Source organism: Peromyscus leucopus, chromosome 4 (assembly GCF_004664715.2).
Source record: "Peromyscus leucopus breed LL Stock chromosome 4, UCI_PerLeu_2.1, whole genome shotgun sequence".
NCBI classification, from domain to species: domain Eukaryota; kingdom Metazoa; phylum Chordata; class Mammalia; order Rodentia; family Cricetidae; genus Peromyscus; species Peromyscus leucopus.
Genome location: NC_051066.1, coordinates 132,905,616 through 132,923,449, shown reverse-complemented (window position 1 = coordinate 132,923,449; position 17,834 = coordinate 132,905,616). Strand labels below are relative to the sequence as shown.

Sequence of the window (17,834 nt, the reverse complement as noted above, 5' to 3'; positions counted from 1 at the left end):
TCTCTCCCCATACGGGCACCGTCCTTGTTTCTAAAAGCATCTCCGGACACTAGGACATCACCATGTCCCCAACTCTGGGATGCTGTTGACTCCTGTCTCACTGCCTTCAAGAGAGAACACTGGTAGGTTTGCTTCTAGTTTTCCATGGAGGAAGACTTCAGGGAGAGTCTGGTTTGTATTCTCCTTGTCGGGCACTTGCTCCTGTCCCTCCTACATTCACAACATACTTGCAGCAGCTCCACAAGTTTTCTCTGTAGAGGGAAAAAGGTCTACGCCCTCCCAAGCCACACCAGTGGATGGGGTAGAGGCTACATGACGGATGTTTTCCAAGTCAGTTGACTCCTAACTCAACAGCCTATGCAATGCCAGCGTAGTGAGGGGGATGTGGGGATTCCATCCCTAGCATCCACACAGGGCCATGGGAAACCCCAAGAACCCTTGACCTGCTGTTCTTCTGGATCCAGAAACAATGTCCTCCTCACTTAGAAGGATGTTTTTGGGAGGAAGATATCTATGTTTGCCTGACTGGTGACTCAGACCGATGTCCCAGATGGATTTAGATAGATGGAAGCCGGGTAAAGATGTAACGCCATGTCCTAACTAGCCACCCACAGACTCAGTCAGGCTTTTAAACAGAGCCAAGATGTCAAGGCAGGACATACTCAATGGCCAAGACACTGAAGCTTAGAGTTACAGCCTGCCTCCAGAGAGGATCATCTCTTTGCCTCTTTTGAGACAGAAGCAACCAGTTCTGTCTTCTGGGTATAGCTGCAACCATGTCCTTCCTGGGAAGTAACAGATGAGGGAGGGGCTGGCCCTTCATGGATCCCTGGGATGGGGACACTTGCCATTTATAACATGATACAACATGGGCTACCCCTGCTCTCTTCTCCACGGCAGAGTCTGGCCTATTCCCCTCACCCTAGGGAACGGGTTTCCTTAAGATCCCGGAGGGTGGACAGGGATGGGCTGGAGGCCCAGGAGGAAGGGATGTGGGGCAGTGCAGGCATTAACCTCAGGAGATGCTGCGAGGCTTTTCTGAGTGAACACCTCCAAGCCTGCTGCTCTTCCAGGCACCAAGTCCTGCTGAGAAGTGTCCTGGGTCCTCTGGGTCTGCAGGGGAGGCCCAGGGCCGGAGAAGAGGGAGAGGGGGGGAAAGAAAAGAGAAACGAGAGAGAGAGAGAGAGAGAGAGAGAGAGAGAGAGAGAGAGAGAGAGAGCAGGAGAGATACACAAAGTCTGTAAATAGTCCAGCTTTCCAGCTTTCTGGTCCCACATTGTTATGTTAGTTCATGGACTCTGTCAGGAAGGAGTCACTCTGAGGGGGAAGACGGAGGGACAGCTGTGGTCGACTGCAGGGCAGTTGTGGCTTTCCCAGTCTCTCGTGCTCACTAGCACTCGAGGGAGTCTGGAGTCCCACCATTTACTCTGACTGCAAGCCTGTCCAGGCTTAGGCCATGATGAGCCTGTAGCTGGGGTCACAGGCCTATCTTTTCAATGTTGTCCTTGAGAAGCCGAGGAGAAGCCACAATTAGTAAAGTTCTCTCGCACAAGCGTGAGGATTTGGGGTCAGATCCCCAGCACCTGTGAAAACAGATCCCCAGCTGCTGCAGCACACATCTGTAACTCCAGCCTGGGGGAGGTGGAGTCAGGTGGATCCCTGGAGCTCACAGACCAGCCGGCCTAGCTGGGTCAGTGAGCGCTACCTGAGGGAGCAGCTTTGTCTCAAAACATAAAGCGGAGGAGCTGGGCAGGATGGCTCAGGGGGTGAACGTGCCTGGTGCCGAGCCTGAAAACCGAAGTTCAATCCCCAGGACCCATGTGGAGGAAGGAGAGACTCGCAAAAGCCGTCCTCTGACCTCCACACACACACCACACAGACATACTGCATACACACACAGACATAGACAGACAGACAGACACACACACACACAAATAATAAAACTATAATAAAAAAATAGAGAATGACTGAGGAAGCCAGCCCATGTCAATCTCTGGCCTCCACACGAATGCACACACACATACATGTGTACTGCACATGTGTACATAGCCACATGAACACATACACAACTACACCACCCCACACACAATTGTCTTTCAAACTAAAACCTTTGTCCAATGGGAATTGTTCAAGTCCCTGCTGCTTTCCCCTCGGCTTGGGCGGGACCCAACAAGCTTTGAGATGGCTCTGGGAGTCCTGGGTGGTATGTCCTCAAAGAGTCCTCCACAGAGCCATACCGGGCCAGGGATTCTAGTCACCTTCAGCAGTGGCCCCATAACTATCAACACTTCCTAGGGGGACACGGAACTTCCATCTTCGTTGTTTTAGTTAGCCTTGCCAATGACTTCCCAATGGAGTGACATTCTGGCCCCCTTCAGATGGCCTCTGCAAGGAGGCTCACAGAGGTGGCCTTACGCACCCAAGAACAGCATCGAGTCCTTGTCTATAGATCCTCCCCATTTTGCAAATCTTCAAGAACCCATAAATGCCAAGGGGCATGAAGGACAGTTCTGAATGGCTCATAACTCCAACAGGGGTTCCTTTACTTCCCAGGAGTGGTGAAGTTTTCAGGGCTAAGTGATGGCTGGAACAACCTCCATCTTTACTAAGGTCCCTCTGCCTGCAGCTCCAGTTATGACCAGCAGGTGGGGCACACCCCCAATTCCAGGCCCTAGCACACCAGCATTCATCTACCGCTCCTTTCTCTGTTGACGTCTCACCCTTTGGGTAGCTTCGACCTCACACTTCCTTTGCAGTCAAGCCAAGACCTGACTCATCTCAGGACTGTTAGCAGTCACGCTGGCCAAGACTTTCCCTAGGGAATGAGGGGTCGAGAGGAGAGTGCAGTGGACCAGCTCACTACATCACAACCACGGTCCAGTCTGAGGTCTTGGTTATGCTGGGATCATAGAAGCCCTCAGAGGCTTGTCCAACCTACAGCCCGGGGGGGCCATGTGCATCCTGGGTAACTACAAAAGCTGATCAAGACATGTGCAGATAGCAATGTTACGTCACAATGTTTCCATTTGCTCCCCCTGCTAGCAGGCACAGAGCTTCGTTTTCTCTCTAGGGTATCAGCCTAACCGTGTGACTTTGGCAGCCATGGAATTCCAACTGTGTAAAGCGTTTATACTTGACCAGGAAAACCCTCTGCTGTCTGGTGGGCTCAGACCATGGCGAGACCAGTTCAATTAACACTCTACACAGCAAATCATGGCTGCTTCACCAACGTCCAAAGTGCTAGAGAGAACGCAGGTACACAACCGACTCCACATCTGATCTTGCCTCAAGTCGGCTGTGAATGAAAGGCAAACTCAATGACGGGAACAGAGCAAGCAGCGCCATCATGCTGACTCACTCTTCGTCTCTGGGTCTCGCTAAATGAGGTCTTTGAACAGAGAGGGTTCCCAGGGTCCGGCTTTGATTTGGAGATCTGCAAGGCTGAGTCCTGGGACTCCATAAGGGACACCAGATAGCTCATCCCAGACAGCATGGTGACCATGTGGTCCCTCTCCAAGCATTATCCCATCTGACCTATACAACATCCCTATAAACATCTCCACCTAACAGGGAGATGAAGTGACAAGGCCAGAGCCCTCCAGCCGACAGGTAATGGAACCAGGAGCCTGAGTTTAGACCACAATCAATCTGGTGACCAGTGAGCAGCAGCTCGAGGGAGAAACTGGGGTAAATCCTGCCAAGATTCAGCAATTGCTAAAAATAATAGCTTGAGAGTATAAACCCAGGATTTCCCCAAATCATGTCTTTTTCAGTTGAGAAAATACTCCTAGATTTCCACCCTGGAGGGCAGGACACATGGGGTCTTTTTGAGAAAGCCTCAGGAGCACTCTGGTTTGTACAGAGGAGTCACCACTTCGATGAACTGAGATTCCGTGCAGCAGGGACCATGTCTCCCTGTACCTTCACACGCTCCAGAGGGGCTGGTCCTGGGTAGGGCTTCCAGGATTCTTAAAGTTGCATGTGCAAGGGACTTGACTAGGACACTTGTTTAAAAGGCCAGTTCCGGGGCTCTTCCGGCAAACAGCTGCTTCTGTGGGTCCCACATGGGGTCCCCGAGCCTGCGTTTCTAACAAGCGCACTTTCCCTATTTTTCTCTGCTTGACTGAAGGGGGGCTACACCAAGCTACCAGGAGTTTTGGAGTGTTTCATGTTTTAAGACGGTCCCTAGGACCCAGCAGTTAGTGGATTTGACCTTCTCAGCCTAACCTGCCTCCCTATCCCACCGGCCTAAGACAGCAATAGGCACATATTTCTGTGGAGGATGAACGTTAGATGCATACTTAACCCCCTATCCCTACCCTGTCCCTCTTTACCCAAGACCTCTGTTGAGGGCTTCGGCAGGATACCCACCTCACTGGCTTTCTCAGGGGTGCCCTTGGGGGAGGGGGAGGCGGGCGACGAGGGCAGCCTGCGCTCCCGATCGCGCTCCCGGTGGATGAGTTTGCTGTTGGGTTCCTTCAGGGCCCTCTTGAGCTCGTTGATGCTGGCCTGGTGCTTCAGTAGGACATCCTCTGGCTTGTCCAAGAACTAGGCATGGGAGGAGAGGGCAGAGGTGTAAGATACACGGCACGGAGCAGGCGAAGAAGGCACAGGAAGACGAGCATCACCATCCTCCATCACCCTCATAATAACCCAAGGAGCCAAGGGAGCAAGGACGACGGACTCCAGGAGATGCACTGACCGGGGTCGCAGGCACCTGGATGACAAAGAGGACAGTCTAGTGAAGTCACCTCCTCTGCTCCCCTCACCACCTCACCCCAGAACATTCAACTCCACTCAACCCTCGAGTCTGGGTGAGTTCCTGTTGTGCTCTGAGCCCAGATGGAGTCAGACACACAGATGACTTTCCTGTTTACGATCCAGGCACAGCAGGCGTCATCTACCAAGGTGAGAAGTCCCTGGTGTGTTCACTGAGCTGCACAGGCTTGCTGGCCGGACTCCCAGAACCCCCTTGAATCCTGGCTCCTACCTCTCCTTAAAGACTTGGGCCACTGTACTGAATAGTATGTTTGGTCTAGGCTCTCCAGAGCCCCCATCCAACTGCTCAGGCCCCATGGAGGCCTGGGATAAAGATATGCCTAAGCTGGGTTGTCCAGAAAAATGGGCCCTGTTCCCTTACTCGGGGCCAGGAAAAGACTATGCAGTCTTTTCTGCCATGGGCCACTGCCTTCTCCATCACAGAACCTCCCAGATGCCTTCTGAGGACTGACTCTAAAAGTAGACAGTCATATGCCATCAGCGAGACCAGGATGCTGGGGTGGAAGTGAATCTCGTGTGGGGTAAGAAGTTAGAGACGAGGACGAAGAGATGAGCTTCAGAGCCTGGCAGGAGGACAAGTCAGGTAGAGCTGGGGTCCCAGGAGTGTCATTCACTAATCTATGACACATGAATCCACGCCAGTGTTGCAGACAGAGGGAGCGGTCTGCTTGGGCCCAGTGCTGAGGAGCCACAGAGAACTGCCAGTGCTGGTCCCTTGCCTGCTTCTGGGAAAAAGAGTGGGCTGGCGGCCCAAAGACTGTATCTGCAAGGCTATTGGAGGAGAACTCCCTGGAAGATAAGCTTGCCCTTGGACAGGGCTAGACTCTTCCCCTGGGCTCATCCCTGGCACCTAAGAATCACTGCAGTTGCTCCCAAGAGCATTTTTCAAGAAGAAAGTCAACCCCACCACGGCTTCTGCTTTCTCCCCAGACACCAGATTGGACCTCAGGCCTCCCTCCCAGGCTAAGCTGATCACAGACTATGTCTATCTGAGAGGTCAAGTGCATGTGCACAGGCAGTGAGAACAGGTTTCAATGGTGAGTGGATCTTAACCTGAGATGATCCCAAATGGCCTGCTGGCCCTGTGGTGAATTGTGCTCCCAGAAGCTGGAGAGTGGTTGGGTCCTGGGGTCCCCAGAGGTTAAAGGCCTTGGAGAAACCAAGGGATGAGTGTCAAGGCTTGGCACAAAAATGAGGCAGGTCTAGCTGGAGTCAAAGGTAGCAGTCTGTATGCCCTGTTGTGTGGATGGGATCAGGGTCCAAGGAGCCTTTCTAAGACCCAAAGTCAGCAGCAGAGCTGGGCTAAAGCCCAGATCTCAGGAGGTCACAGCTGGGCCCTGACCGTGGCCTTCTCTCAGCAGCCCAAGAACGAGCTGCATCTCTAGAGAGACCTAGATACTGTGAGAGGGAAGGAAGTGGGGGTGGGAGGCCGACGTTGACGTCATCATTGAACAGGAAGATGAGAGCAGAGAAGGAGAGGAGGTGTCCAGGGAGGCATCGGCAGCCTGCTCAGGTGGGCAGTGGAGTCTGAGCAGATGCCTACTGTGCCCTGAGGGCTCCTCCTTCCCCACCCAGGCCCCACCCCCACATCTGGTTGTCAAGAGATACAAAGAACACAGATGAGATGTAGGCGTGGCCAAACATGCTAGTGGAGGGGGGGGAGATGATGCTCAGGAAGGGGAGGGAGGGAGAGGGGGAGCGGAAAGAGGAGCTAAATGAAAACACACAGTGGAATGGGGGGTGGTGACGGGGAGGCAAGCACTGATCACCAGGCCCGGCAGAGAGTGTCACTGGGTGGAGGGCAGGGCACACGGATGGGACTAGACTCTGTCCTGGGAGCTGGACATGAGCTTAATGGGGAAGGCAGAGACCAGAAGGGAAGACAGTGGGAGAGAGGGTGTGGAAGGTGGGCAGAAATGAAGCTGAAACTGAGGTGGTGCCAGGGACGTGAGCTGGGGACTGAGTGAGATGGTGACGAATGAACTGGGGATCCGAATGGCTATCAAGGGGGGGACGGTCCGTGCAGTACCTCCTGCTTGTGTCTTGGCGTGGTTTCCTGCTCCGGCTGGTAGGGTAAGGCGGGAGGGAAAACAACCAGCACGGTCAGTAGACTCCACAGGTTAGAGACATCGCAAGCAGCCTGGTCCAGCTAGGGTAGCCCTGTGCACTCACACCCAATCCCACCATGCAGTGCGGGACAGGAAAGCTGCTAAGGTAATAGGTAATGAGGCAGTCAGAAGAAGGTGTGGGGTAGAAGAGGCAGGGAGCTATCCCAGGAAGGCAAAGGGGAGGACAGGGGACTAGAGTCCAAGTGGGTCGAGCCACATTCGCAGGTTGGTGTGTGTCCGTGTCCGGGGTGTCCCGCTGCTTGTAACAGTGAGGATGTGATTAGGGGTCTGTGTTCACACTGCAGAACTACACACCAGGAGAGGACTGTGTAGCAAAGCCAAGGAGGCCATACCTGGCCTGTGTAGGGCCAAGCTTGTGTATGTGAACATGCTACCATCATGTCTGTGCATGAGTCTAAGGCTGGGGTGTGGAGGTGTGAAAGTGAATGCTGGGCTATGTGTGCCTGCAGGAGCATGTACACACACACACACACACACACACACACACACACACACACCACACACACACACACCACACACACACACACACACACACACACACACACACACACACACACCACACACACTGGGGATGCATATGTCCAGAGTGAGGGTGGGGCTGCAGAAAAGGACACACTTACACTTCACACTGAGGTCTTTGGTGACCTGATCATGCTCAGGGGAGGAGAGGAGACACAGAGCCAGACCCCAGTTAAAGGGGATACAAGGAGTAAGTGAAGGGGGGGGGGTCCTGAGTTTCCCAGGGGGGTAAACACCTGCAACCCAGGGAAGCTGGGCGAAAAGGGGGCAGCATGCCAACTTCCAACCCCAACCCTACTCTGCATGTCCAGATGTGGAGTGCTGCCCAAGGCCAAGGTCCTGTTCATGGTGTGCCCCACAGCAGGGGGGGTTGCATACAATCAGGACATGTGAAGGCCAAGGCTAAGTCTAGGTCTCAGGCCACCATTCAGGTCCCTGGGAACAAGGCACATGGCAATCCAGTGGGCTCCTTCCTACCTTCAGCTCCTTGATCTTGGTGGGGGTCCTGAGCTCGCCTTCTTCGGCCTCTGATCGCCGTCCCCCTGACTCAGCATCGTCTTCCCGCTTGTCACCATCGGGCCCCGCATCATGGTTCTCACTGACTGAGGCGGGGCGGGAGAACTCCGCTAAGGTAGGCAGAGTTGGCGAAGTGACCGTGTGTGCATCTCCCGTGTACAGTCAGAAAGCCAGCCACTGCCCAGCCTTCCCCACGGCAACCCACTGTTCACCCTGGGCAGCTGGACAGTCACAAAGCTGCTTCCCACCCTCCGCCTCCTTCCTGCTTTCTACCGTGCTAGAGTCGCAAACCTAACCCTTCCTGGCTAGGTGACAGTGGATAAGTTACACAATCCCTCTGGGCCTCAGTTTCTTCATCATTAAGTAATGTCTGTGTCAGAAAGACGAGGTAAGGACCCAATAAACTAAGGTGTGTAAGTACTTCAGAGAGTGTCTGGCCCACAGTGAGTCTTCCACCCATGCTGGCCCAGCAAATATTGTCTGGGTTGTGGTCCTTGGGCAATTCCTGATATATCATTACTTAGCAATATCCAGATATCTTGAGACTAGCTTTTACAAGTGGTAGCAGACGCTTACAAATGGTTTGCTTTCTCTGTGGATTAATAAAATTCAGCTGGGTGGTGGTGGCGCACGCCTTTAATCCCAGCACTTGGGAGGCAGAGGCAGGCGGATCTCTGTGAGTTCAAGGCCAGCCTGGGCTACCAAGTGAGTCCCAGGAAAGGCGCAAAGCTACACAGAGAAACCCTGTCTTGAAAAACCAAAAAAAAAAAAAAAAATTCAAAGGGATTCCTGTAATGTCCTTTTCTCTTGCCACAATTCTAAAATATGTTTCTGAACTGAAGAAGGGTGGGCTTAGAGACTGTACCAGGCCCTGGGTACAACCCAAAATGTTGCAGACTGAGCTTTAGTAGGAAAAAAGCTGCAAAAACCCATCATGGCGACAACCAGAGCACACATGTATCCTTTGGGTTGGCCGCCATTAAAAAGAGATGCCAACTTGCCTCTCCTTTCAGGGCTATTTCCCTCTGCAAAGTGCCAGTTCCTGCACACTGCCTGGCTTGATTTACACTGCTCTGTGTTGCGGGCTAGCCTGGGAATTACCACCTCCACGTGACAGAGGAGAAGTTGAGCCTTCAAGAGGAGAAGGTCCCATAGGTGCCCTTTCAGGACGTCAAAACAAGAAACCCAGCCTTCAGAATTAGAGTCCAGGCTTCTGCTTCCCCAACATGTTCCCCCACCTCTGGGCTAACCTCCGTCACCACCTCCCCTCAATCTAGGTTCCACTTAGCTCTGGCGTAGGAATGGGATCTGGAGGAAAGGGCCAGGGCCAGACCAGACCCTCTCTCTCATGTAAACCACACGATGTCACTCTCCTGGCAGAATGTCAACCTGTGCGCTGCTGAGCTTCTTGGGCAAAGGCCCAGAAAATGAGATGGCAGAACGTGGGACCCTTCCAGGTCACAACCCAGAGAAGTCCTGGAGTATATGTCACATGCCGGTGGGACACAGCTGATCCTGCCCAGGAGCAGTGGTGCTTGTGAGATCATCCTGGCTGGTGCAAAGGCCCTTGGGAGTGTCTACCACAACAGCCACGGGTATGCTGGAGACCCTGTCACGTTCTCACACCTCGTTTCCCACCGACCACTCCCCAGCTCCAGTCTGGGCCGTACCTCCATCTAGGCTGCGGGACATGGTGTATCGCTTGCTGGAGGAACGCTCAAAGAAGGGGGCCGGCCGGTCGATGAGGGCGCTGGCTTGTCGGGTCTGTGCCTGGGTCCTTCCGCTGTACCGGAACTTGGAGCCCATCACCAGAAAGCCCTTGGGTGGGGGCTCTGGGGACACCAGCCTAGAACAGAGTAGTGGAGATGAGGATCAGGCCTGCACCGCCAGGCCCAGAGACCACGGCAGGCTTGCCCCTCCAGTGCCCCACCAGCTACAATACTGCATCGTCCAGAAAGGGGAGACCCAGGGGGCGGTGGGGCTGGCTGTGCTGACGCCGCTTCCTGCACCCCTGAACCCTCTTGTATCCCTCTCATCCCAGCCAGGGGCGACTGACTCACCGGAAGAATGTGTGGTGCTCAATGCAGACCTTCCACAGGCGCTTGGCTGAGCGGTGGTTAGGGAGCTTGAAGCCAATAGTGCTCTCAAATTGTTCGTACTGGGAAGTCGAGAAGGGTGGGTTAGAGATGAGGCCTGGGCCACACGCGCCACCAGCTACCTACTCACCTTCTCCTCACACGGTGTAACTTCAGCCTGTTCGCGCATCTAAACAGGGCGGACTGACCCTTTCCTATGACAGATCCAGTGCTAAACACTGCAGACACTGGAGGGATCAACACACCAGATTCTAGGGAACAGGAGGTCTCAGAATAGTTAAATAGGGCTAGGGAGATGGTCAGTGGTGAGGCCTTCGCCTCTCAAGCATGAGGACCTGAGTTTAAATCCCCAGAGCTTACATAAAAGGCCAACGGGTGTGGCAGGCCACCTGTAATTGCAGCCCCAGAGGGGGACAATGGAGGACCCCAGAGCGATCTGGCTAGCTAGACCAGCCATACTGGTGAGCTCTGGCTCTGCCTGAGAGACCCTGCTCACTGAACAAGGTGAGGGAACAGTTGAGGATGAGAGATAGATTTCCAACATTAACCCTGGGCCCCCACCTGAACACATAGATACACAGACACACACTCATGTACATCACACACACATACACACACACGCACCATACACTCATGTACATATCACACACTCATGTACATTTCACACACACTCATGTACACACTATACTCATATACATATCACACAATCATGTACACACTCATACACTCATGCACACACCACACACACACTCATGTACACACCTATACACATACACTCATGTATATACCCAAACACACACTCATATACACACCATATACCACACACACACTCATGCATACACTAGCACACACTCATGTATACCATACACACACTCAGGTACATATCACACACATACTCATGCACACACACACACTCATGTACACACCAGACACACACTCATGTACAACACACATGCGCATGCACACACGGCAGAAGAATGAATAATATCATTGCAGATGTGGGTAAGAACTATGAGAGGAAAGAAGGATCTGCTGGGCAGGCGTGGGTGGAGCTATCAGAGAAAGGACTGTCCTCCATATGCATGAGCTTAGTGCTGAGAATGAAGGACGGGGTCATGCTATGGCGGGGTCCACAATGTCCCCCAAGGCGAAGGTGCCAAACATGTCATCCCCAGGGTGGTGCATCCGGAAGGTAACGGAAGCCTTTAAGAAGTGGGGCCTGGCCGGGCAGTGGTGGCACACGCCTTTAATCCCAGTACTCAGGAGGCAGAGCCAGGCGGATCTCTGTGAGTTCGAGGCCAGCCTGGTCTACAGAGTGAGATCCAGGATAGCCAGGGCTACACAGAGAAACCCTGTCTCCAAAAACCAAAAAAGAAAGAAGAAGAAGGAGGAGGAGGAGGAGGAGGAGCAGTGGGGCCCGCTGGGAGTTCTGGACACTGGCGTGTCCTCAAATGCTGGCGTCTACTCCTTAATTACTCTATGCCTTGACCACGCGTGGCCACTCTAGACCTTCATGCCCTCATGTCATGACGTGCTGCTTCTCCATGAGCCCAGAGTCACGGGGTGAATCCGACACAGACTAAACCTCCTGAACAGTGAGCCAAAGCAAGTCTTTCCCCGGTGTGGCAGAGTCTATCAGGTGTTCACAGTGACGAAGGTGGTGTGTGACAGGATGGCGGTGGGTGACGGGGATGGCGGTGTGTGACGGGGATGGGGGTGTGTGACAGGGGTGGTGGTGGGTGATGGGGATGGTGGTGTGTGACAGGGATGGTGGTGTGTGACAGGATGGCGGTGGGTGACGGGGATGGCGGTGTGTGACGGGGATGGGGGTGTGTGACAGGGGTGGTGGTGGGTGATGGGGATGGTGGTGTGTGACGGGGATGGTGGTGGGTGACAGGGGTGGCGGTGTGTGACGGGATGGTGGTGTGTGACAGGGGTGGTGGTGTGTGACGGGGATGGTGGTGCGTGACGGGGGTGGCTGTGGGTGGCAGGAATGGCGGTGTGTGACAGGGATGGCGGTGGGTGACAGGGGTGTCGGTGTGTGACGGGATGGTGGTGTGTGACGGGAGCTGATATAAGGGAAAGAGGTCAATGAAAGGGACCGTGTAGGGACAGAGGTGACAGACAGGGGCTGCTGTGGCTGGCACAGTGATGAGGAGGGCCAGGTGGGTCATGGTTACTCTAGCAACAGAATCAAAAGGGCTTTTGATGAGACCCTGTGGTAAAAGGGAAAGAGGAGTGGGTGCGTGCCTGTGTGCACATGTGTGTTATCACGTGCCTGGGCGTGTCTTGGTGTACAGACACAGCGGACTTTTGCACATAGGCAAATTTGTACACGCAGATAGACATGTATTAACTTTTCTGTGTTCTGAATCCATGGGGGTGTCACGGGTGTCACTCTAATTTTGCTCATAAATCCTATGTGTGATTGTACATGTTCACATGCACACATGATGCTTGAAAGCATACATCCAGGGCTGGCAAGATGGCTCAGCAGATAAGGAAGGCATTTGCCACTCAGCCTGATAACCTAAGTTCAATCCCCAGGACCAATATAGTAGAATGAGAAAATTGACTACACCAAATGTCCACAGGACCTGACCTCCAGTCTCTACATGTGCATCACAGCACATATGCACATGTATGTGCATGCATGCACACACACACAAACAGATAAAATAAACAATATGTGAAGTCATATGTCCAGGGTGTGTAGTCCATGTAGAGAGGTAGGGAGGAGGGAGAACCATCTTCCATGGACCCTAGAACCTTGTTCATGTTTTCTAGGTAGGAAAAAGCCAGGCCAGCTGCTGGGGTCCTCTTTATTAGGTTCAGTCAAACACCAAGTAGTGGAGGGTGTGGTAGTTTGAATGTAATTGGCCCCCTAATCTCATAGGGTGTGGCTTTGTTGGAGTGGGCATGGACTTGTTGGAGGAAGTGTGTCACTGTGGGGGCGGGCTTTGGGGTCTCCTATGCCCAGGATACCGCCCAGTGTGTCAGTCGACTTCCTGTGGCCTGCATATCAAGATGTAGCCAGCACCACGTCCGCCTGCATGCTGCCATGCTCCCCACCATGGTAACGGGCTGAACCTCTGAACTGTGAGTGAGCCACCACAGTGAAACGTTTTCCTTATCAGAGCTGCCCTGGTCATGGTGTCTCTTCACAGCAATAGACACCGTAACTAAGACAGGCAGTGAGCGAAGAGCATGGGTTCGGCCGGGCTCACCTCCCCAGGCCGGATCTTGATGTAGAAGTTACTCCTCTTGTAGGAGATCTTGAGGATCTTGGGCCAGGCAAAACGGTTGATTCTCAGACGATCCCGGTAGATGAGCAGGCCGTTGGCACAGACACCCAGCATGATATCGATCCCCTCAGAGTCCTGCACAAAGAGAGAGCACAGGATGGGAGTCTGAGCCAGGCAGAGGCAGCCTGCTGACACCCTGCTCCTCTTGTAATGGGCTCTGGGGGGGGGGGCAGGCTGGAGGCCCTCAACTAATATTCCCCACAGTCATCTGGACATGCTCTCTTGCTTAGTCATGGATTCACCACCCACTCCTTCAGTCACTTGCTCTGTCAGTCATTCAGTCACTCGACAAACATTTAGTGGCCATGTGCCGCACGCTACTGAGACAGAAATAAGCTAAGGCATCAGTCTGTCTCTCACACGCACCCAATCTAGCGGTGGTACAAACTACTAGATTTGAGAGGAAACTGAATCCAAGGGGGAGACGATAAAGGTCTGAGAGAATAAGAGGTTATTAACTTTAAGAGAGGAGAACCCCAAAGGTTCCAAGCTGGAGACAAAACAATCCAGACACTAGCTCTGGAGGGATCGTAGTTCCCCAGGAACACCTAAGGTGAGGGCTTGCTGGGACTCAGTGGTACCTTAGCGTGGTGCAGATCAACCCCATACATGGACAGCTTCTTGGCGTTCTCCAGGAAGTGGATCTCCGCCTCTCCCGGGGTCATGCCCCTGAGGAAAGAAAGGATGACCGTGGGACGTGGCAAAGGCCAGGCTGAGTCCAACTGGCTGCACCACCAGAACTGGCCGTCCCAGAAAGGCAGGTGGCTGAGCCTTGCCCGAGACCCTCCCCTGTGCCCTCAGGACAGGACTGAGAGCTCCTCTACGTCAGTCCACCAAGCCCGCCTTCTGTCACACTCAGGTCCAGTCTTGTTTTATCCAGAAGCAGACAAGGGCTAGATTGGGAGTCAGGATTTTTGTCTTAGTTCCCACCAAAGTAAGTACGAAGCTCATACATCCTGCTTCTCGTGGCTGGGAAGACCACTAAAGAAGTGGTCATTAGACTCACCCAAGGGCTCCTCACACCACCCTCAGAAGTCGGCAGTGTCCGGTGCCACTTAATCTCCCTTAAGTACAGGCACTCCGGCTCCTTTCTTATGAGTTGTGTTGGGAATCAAGCTCCATCTTTGCTCTGGCTGCCAGGGAGCTCAGGCTGCAACTGACGCTCACAGCAAGCATCATCAAAGACTCTGGTGCTGCTTACTGTCTGACCTAGACGCAGCCTTTCAGTCTGTCCGGTCTGTAGGGCGGGTGCCACTCTCAGATGAGGCGGCCAGTGCCGGGGGAGATTCGTGAGTTTGCTGAAGAGCACACCGCTATTAAGTAACAGCAGTGTCCGGATTTAGCTCTAGGCAATGTGGCTCGATTCAGTGTTCGAAAGCAAGTCTGTCTCTTGCATTCTCTGGCTCCATTTTCTCTGCCCTGACCGCCTTGGAGAGTCTGTGTGGGATTCACGGATGCCAGAAGTCACTATGCTTTAAGAGTTATGATGACCACTGCTGGCATTGATCAAGTACATATTGATCTGTCCTTCTATGAATTACTATCCCTCTTACAAATCTCCAGGCCACCTTGCTATCTAGGACAGGCAAGAAGAGCAGACAGCAGGCGTGGCACCCTCAACCTATGTCTGGTGGCCATGACTGCTTGTCTCCTGCTCAGCAGGACTCCATGGCAGTCAGTGGGAAGCCAGCAATGTTGGTGTGCAAATCTCTGAGAGCATTTATTTGCCATCTTTGGCCCAGTATCCATTGCACCTGGCAGGTTCATCCCCATGTATGAACTCATCACATCTGGCCAGGATCCTCCTCTCCAGATGCAGCCCACAGCACACAGCCCTCCCCACCCCCTCCACGCGTAGGGATGAGATAATGTCATCGGAGTCCCTCCCACAGGTGCAGCACTGTACTCTTTAGGATGTATTTTCACATCAGGTTCCCATAACAACCTTGAGCGTGGACCAAAGCACCTCCGGCTTGAAAGGACCCTCCAGATCATTTTGATTCAGGGGTAGGCAGTGTTCTCTGCAGATCAGGCACTGGGAAACGGCAGTGGACTGTATTCCCATTGTCGCAATTACTTAGGGGTGTTAGGGGCATTGGATGTCTGCAGCCCAAGGAAGTGTAAGATCCTGCTTGATGAATTCTGCTGTCTCAAATTCCAGCGGCTAAACAACATTCATCATCTCAGCCTGTGTATTTATAGGTGAAAATGGGGCTTACAGAGGTTCAGTAACTAGCCCACAATCACACATCTGGCCAATTATCTTCTAACTCCAGAACAAAGTATTCAATCAACAACTCAACAAATATGCAATCAACATCTCAACAAAGTATGCAATCAACAACACAAATGCCCCGATTGATGGATAGCAACACTCAGCCCACACGTGACGTGGCTTTAATATTTGCTGTGTGGCCTCCTTAATAACCCCATGGGGCATGTTGACCAGCACCATACTGAACAGCTGACCCCGCCAAAGCACAGTGAAGTAAATGACCTGTCAACATTCCCTGGTTAGAAAGAGGCACAGTCAGGTTTGGCATTTGCGTTTAAACTTTGGATTTTTTGCCAAAAAATCAGTGCCCTTCCCCAGAGGCATGCCACCATTATTATAACTGAGAAACAAAAACTGATCCCCAGAGGCTCGGGACAGGGAATTTTACCCCCACAGGAACTCAAGAAGTTGAGATCCAAGTCACCTGCAGCCATACAGACAGTCCCAGTTAGTCCCAGGCACCTCGTGTTAGGAGCAGTGTCAAGTGGTATATGTAAACACAGCATTCAGGGCCCAGCCCTTCAACCTGAGGGGGGGCTGCAGGCAGGGGGCTGCCAGGCACCCACCTGTATGTCTTGTGCAGCTCCATGATCCTCTCCTCCAGCTCCCGGGTCTGGTTTGGGGCAAAGTGCAGCTCACTGACATAGTTGCCCATGTGCTCTTCTGCGTCATAGTCTCCCAGCTCAGCCTGCACAGCATAGGAGCCCAGCAGGGCATGCGTGACAAAGGAGCAGGGCAGCCGGCCTGTGATGATGTCTGCCCTCAGCTGCAGGCACAGGTAATACCTGGAGACAGGGAAAGAGGTGGCCATGGGTCTACACTTCCCGGGGGCCCAGACCCTGACAGCTGGGCTGCCGGAACCAATCAAAATCAGCTCTGGAAAATGGTGCCCATAGACACTGGCATTCATTGCTAATGAGTGGTGTGTCCTATGAACAGGTTTTGAGACATGCCATGTGACTTCCAGCATTTTTGTTCATTTCTGAATTTGAGGATTTTTTTTTTCTATTCTAAGAGAATTTCTGAGATTTATAATTCATTTCCAAGCTCAACAGGACTACTACTGGTTTGGCCCTTGGGGGAGAAAATGACTTGTAGTTTTCGTTTTATTCATTTTTGTTGATTGGTTCATTTTGTGTATGTGTGCATGTATGTGTGTAAGATGTGTGTGCAAGAAGACACATACCATGGTTTGCTTGTGGAAGTCAGATAACAAATTTTTGCTTTTTGGTTTGGCTTGGTTTTTCGAGACAGGGTTTTTCTGTGTAACAGCCCTGGCTATCCTGGAACTCTCTCTCTGTAGACCAGGCTGGCCTCAAACTCACAGATGTTCACCTGCCTCTGCTTCTCGAGTGCTGGGATTAAAAGTGTGAACCACTACTGCCTGGCCAGAGAAGAAATTTTAGAGTTATTTATTTTATTGTATGTGAATGAGTGTTCTGCCTGCATGTATGTATACGCACAATGTGTGTACCTGGAGTCCACTGGGATCTGAAGAGGATGTCAGATCCCGTGACACCGGAGTTATGGATGGTCATGAGCCACCATGTGGGTATTGGGAACTGAACCTGGGTCCTCTGCAAGAGCAAGAAGTGCTCTTAGCCACTGAGCATCTCTCCAGCCCCAGAGGTCAATCTTGATTGTTGATCCTTGCCTACCACCCTGTTGGAGGCAGGTCTTTTTGCTGTTTGCTGCTGTGTATACCAACATAGCTGGCCCTGGAGCTTCTAAGGGTTCTCCTGTCTCAACTTCCTCAGCACAGGAACACTGGGATTACACACATACAACCACATCTGTCCTTCTACATGGGTGCTGTGGATTATTCCTTTACACCGTGCAAAGATGTGTCATCCAGATTGTTTTAATAAAAAGGTGAATGGCCAATAGCCAGGCAAAATTTTCGGGCCAGAGAGGACACTGGGAAAAAGAAGGCAGAATCGCAGGAAGTCACTAACCAGAAAAAGAGGAAGCAGCATGGGCAGTACAGAGTAAAGGTAATAAAGCCACGAGACAGAAAGTACATTGATAAAAATGGGTTATTTAAGTTTTAGGAGCTAGTTAGTAACAAGCCTCAGCTACTGGCCAAGCTTTTATAATTAATAATAAGTCTCCATGTCATTATTGGGGAGCCAGCAGTCCTGACGAAAAAGTCTGACTACTCGTGGGTTCTGAGGATCCAAACTCAGCTCCATATCTGTGTGCAAGCACTTTACCC

The 17,834-nt window shown here is 52.5% G+C and overlaps 1 protein-coding gene across 15 annotated transcripts in view; it reads right to left on the bottom strand.

Annotated features, from left to right (window-relative positions):
* Positions 1-17,834, bottom strand: part of Epb41l1 (erythrocyte membrane protein band 4.1 like 1) — a 129,101-nt gene that overhangs the window by 28,721 nt on the left and 82,546 nt on the right. For 8 of the 15 annotated variants that reach the window (XM_037205360.1, XM_037205362.1, XM_037205366.1 and 5 more), the window contains 9 exons: positions 16,186-16,404; positions 13,926-14,013; positions 13,267-13,419; positions 10,004-10,101; positions 9,614-9,789; positions 7,905-8,053; positions 6,809-6,844; positions 4,372-4,548; positions 1,015-1,113 (listed from right to left, as the gene is read on the bottom strand). In XM_037205360.1, coding sequence (XP_037061255.1) covers positions 1,015-1,113; positions 4,372-4,548; positions 6,809-6,844; positions 7,905-8,053; positions 9,614-9,789; positions 10,004-10,101; positions 13,267-13,419; positions 13,926-14,013; positions 16,186-16,404 — 1,195 coding nt within the window. The remainder of the gene's footprint in view (positions 1-1,014; positions 1,114-4,371; positions 4,549-6,808; positions 6,845-7,904; positions 8,054-9,613; positions 9,790-10,003; positions 10,102-13,266; positions 13,420-13,925; positions 14,014-16,185; positions 16,405-17,834) is intronic. The other 7 variants (XM_037205370.1, XM_037205368.1, XM_037205371.1 and 4 more) reach the window with 5 other exon arrangements.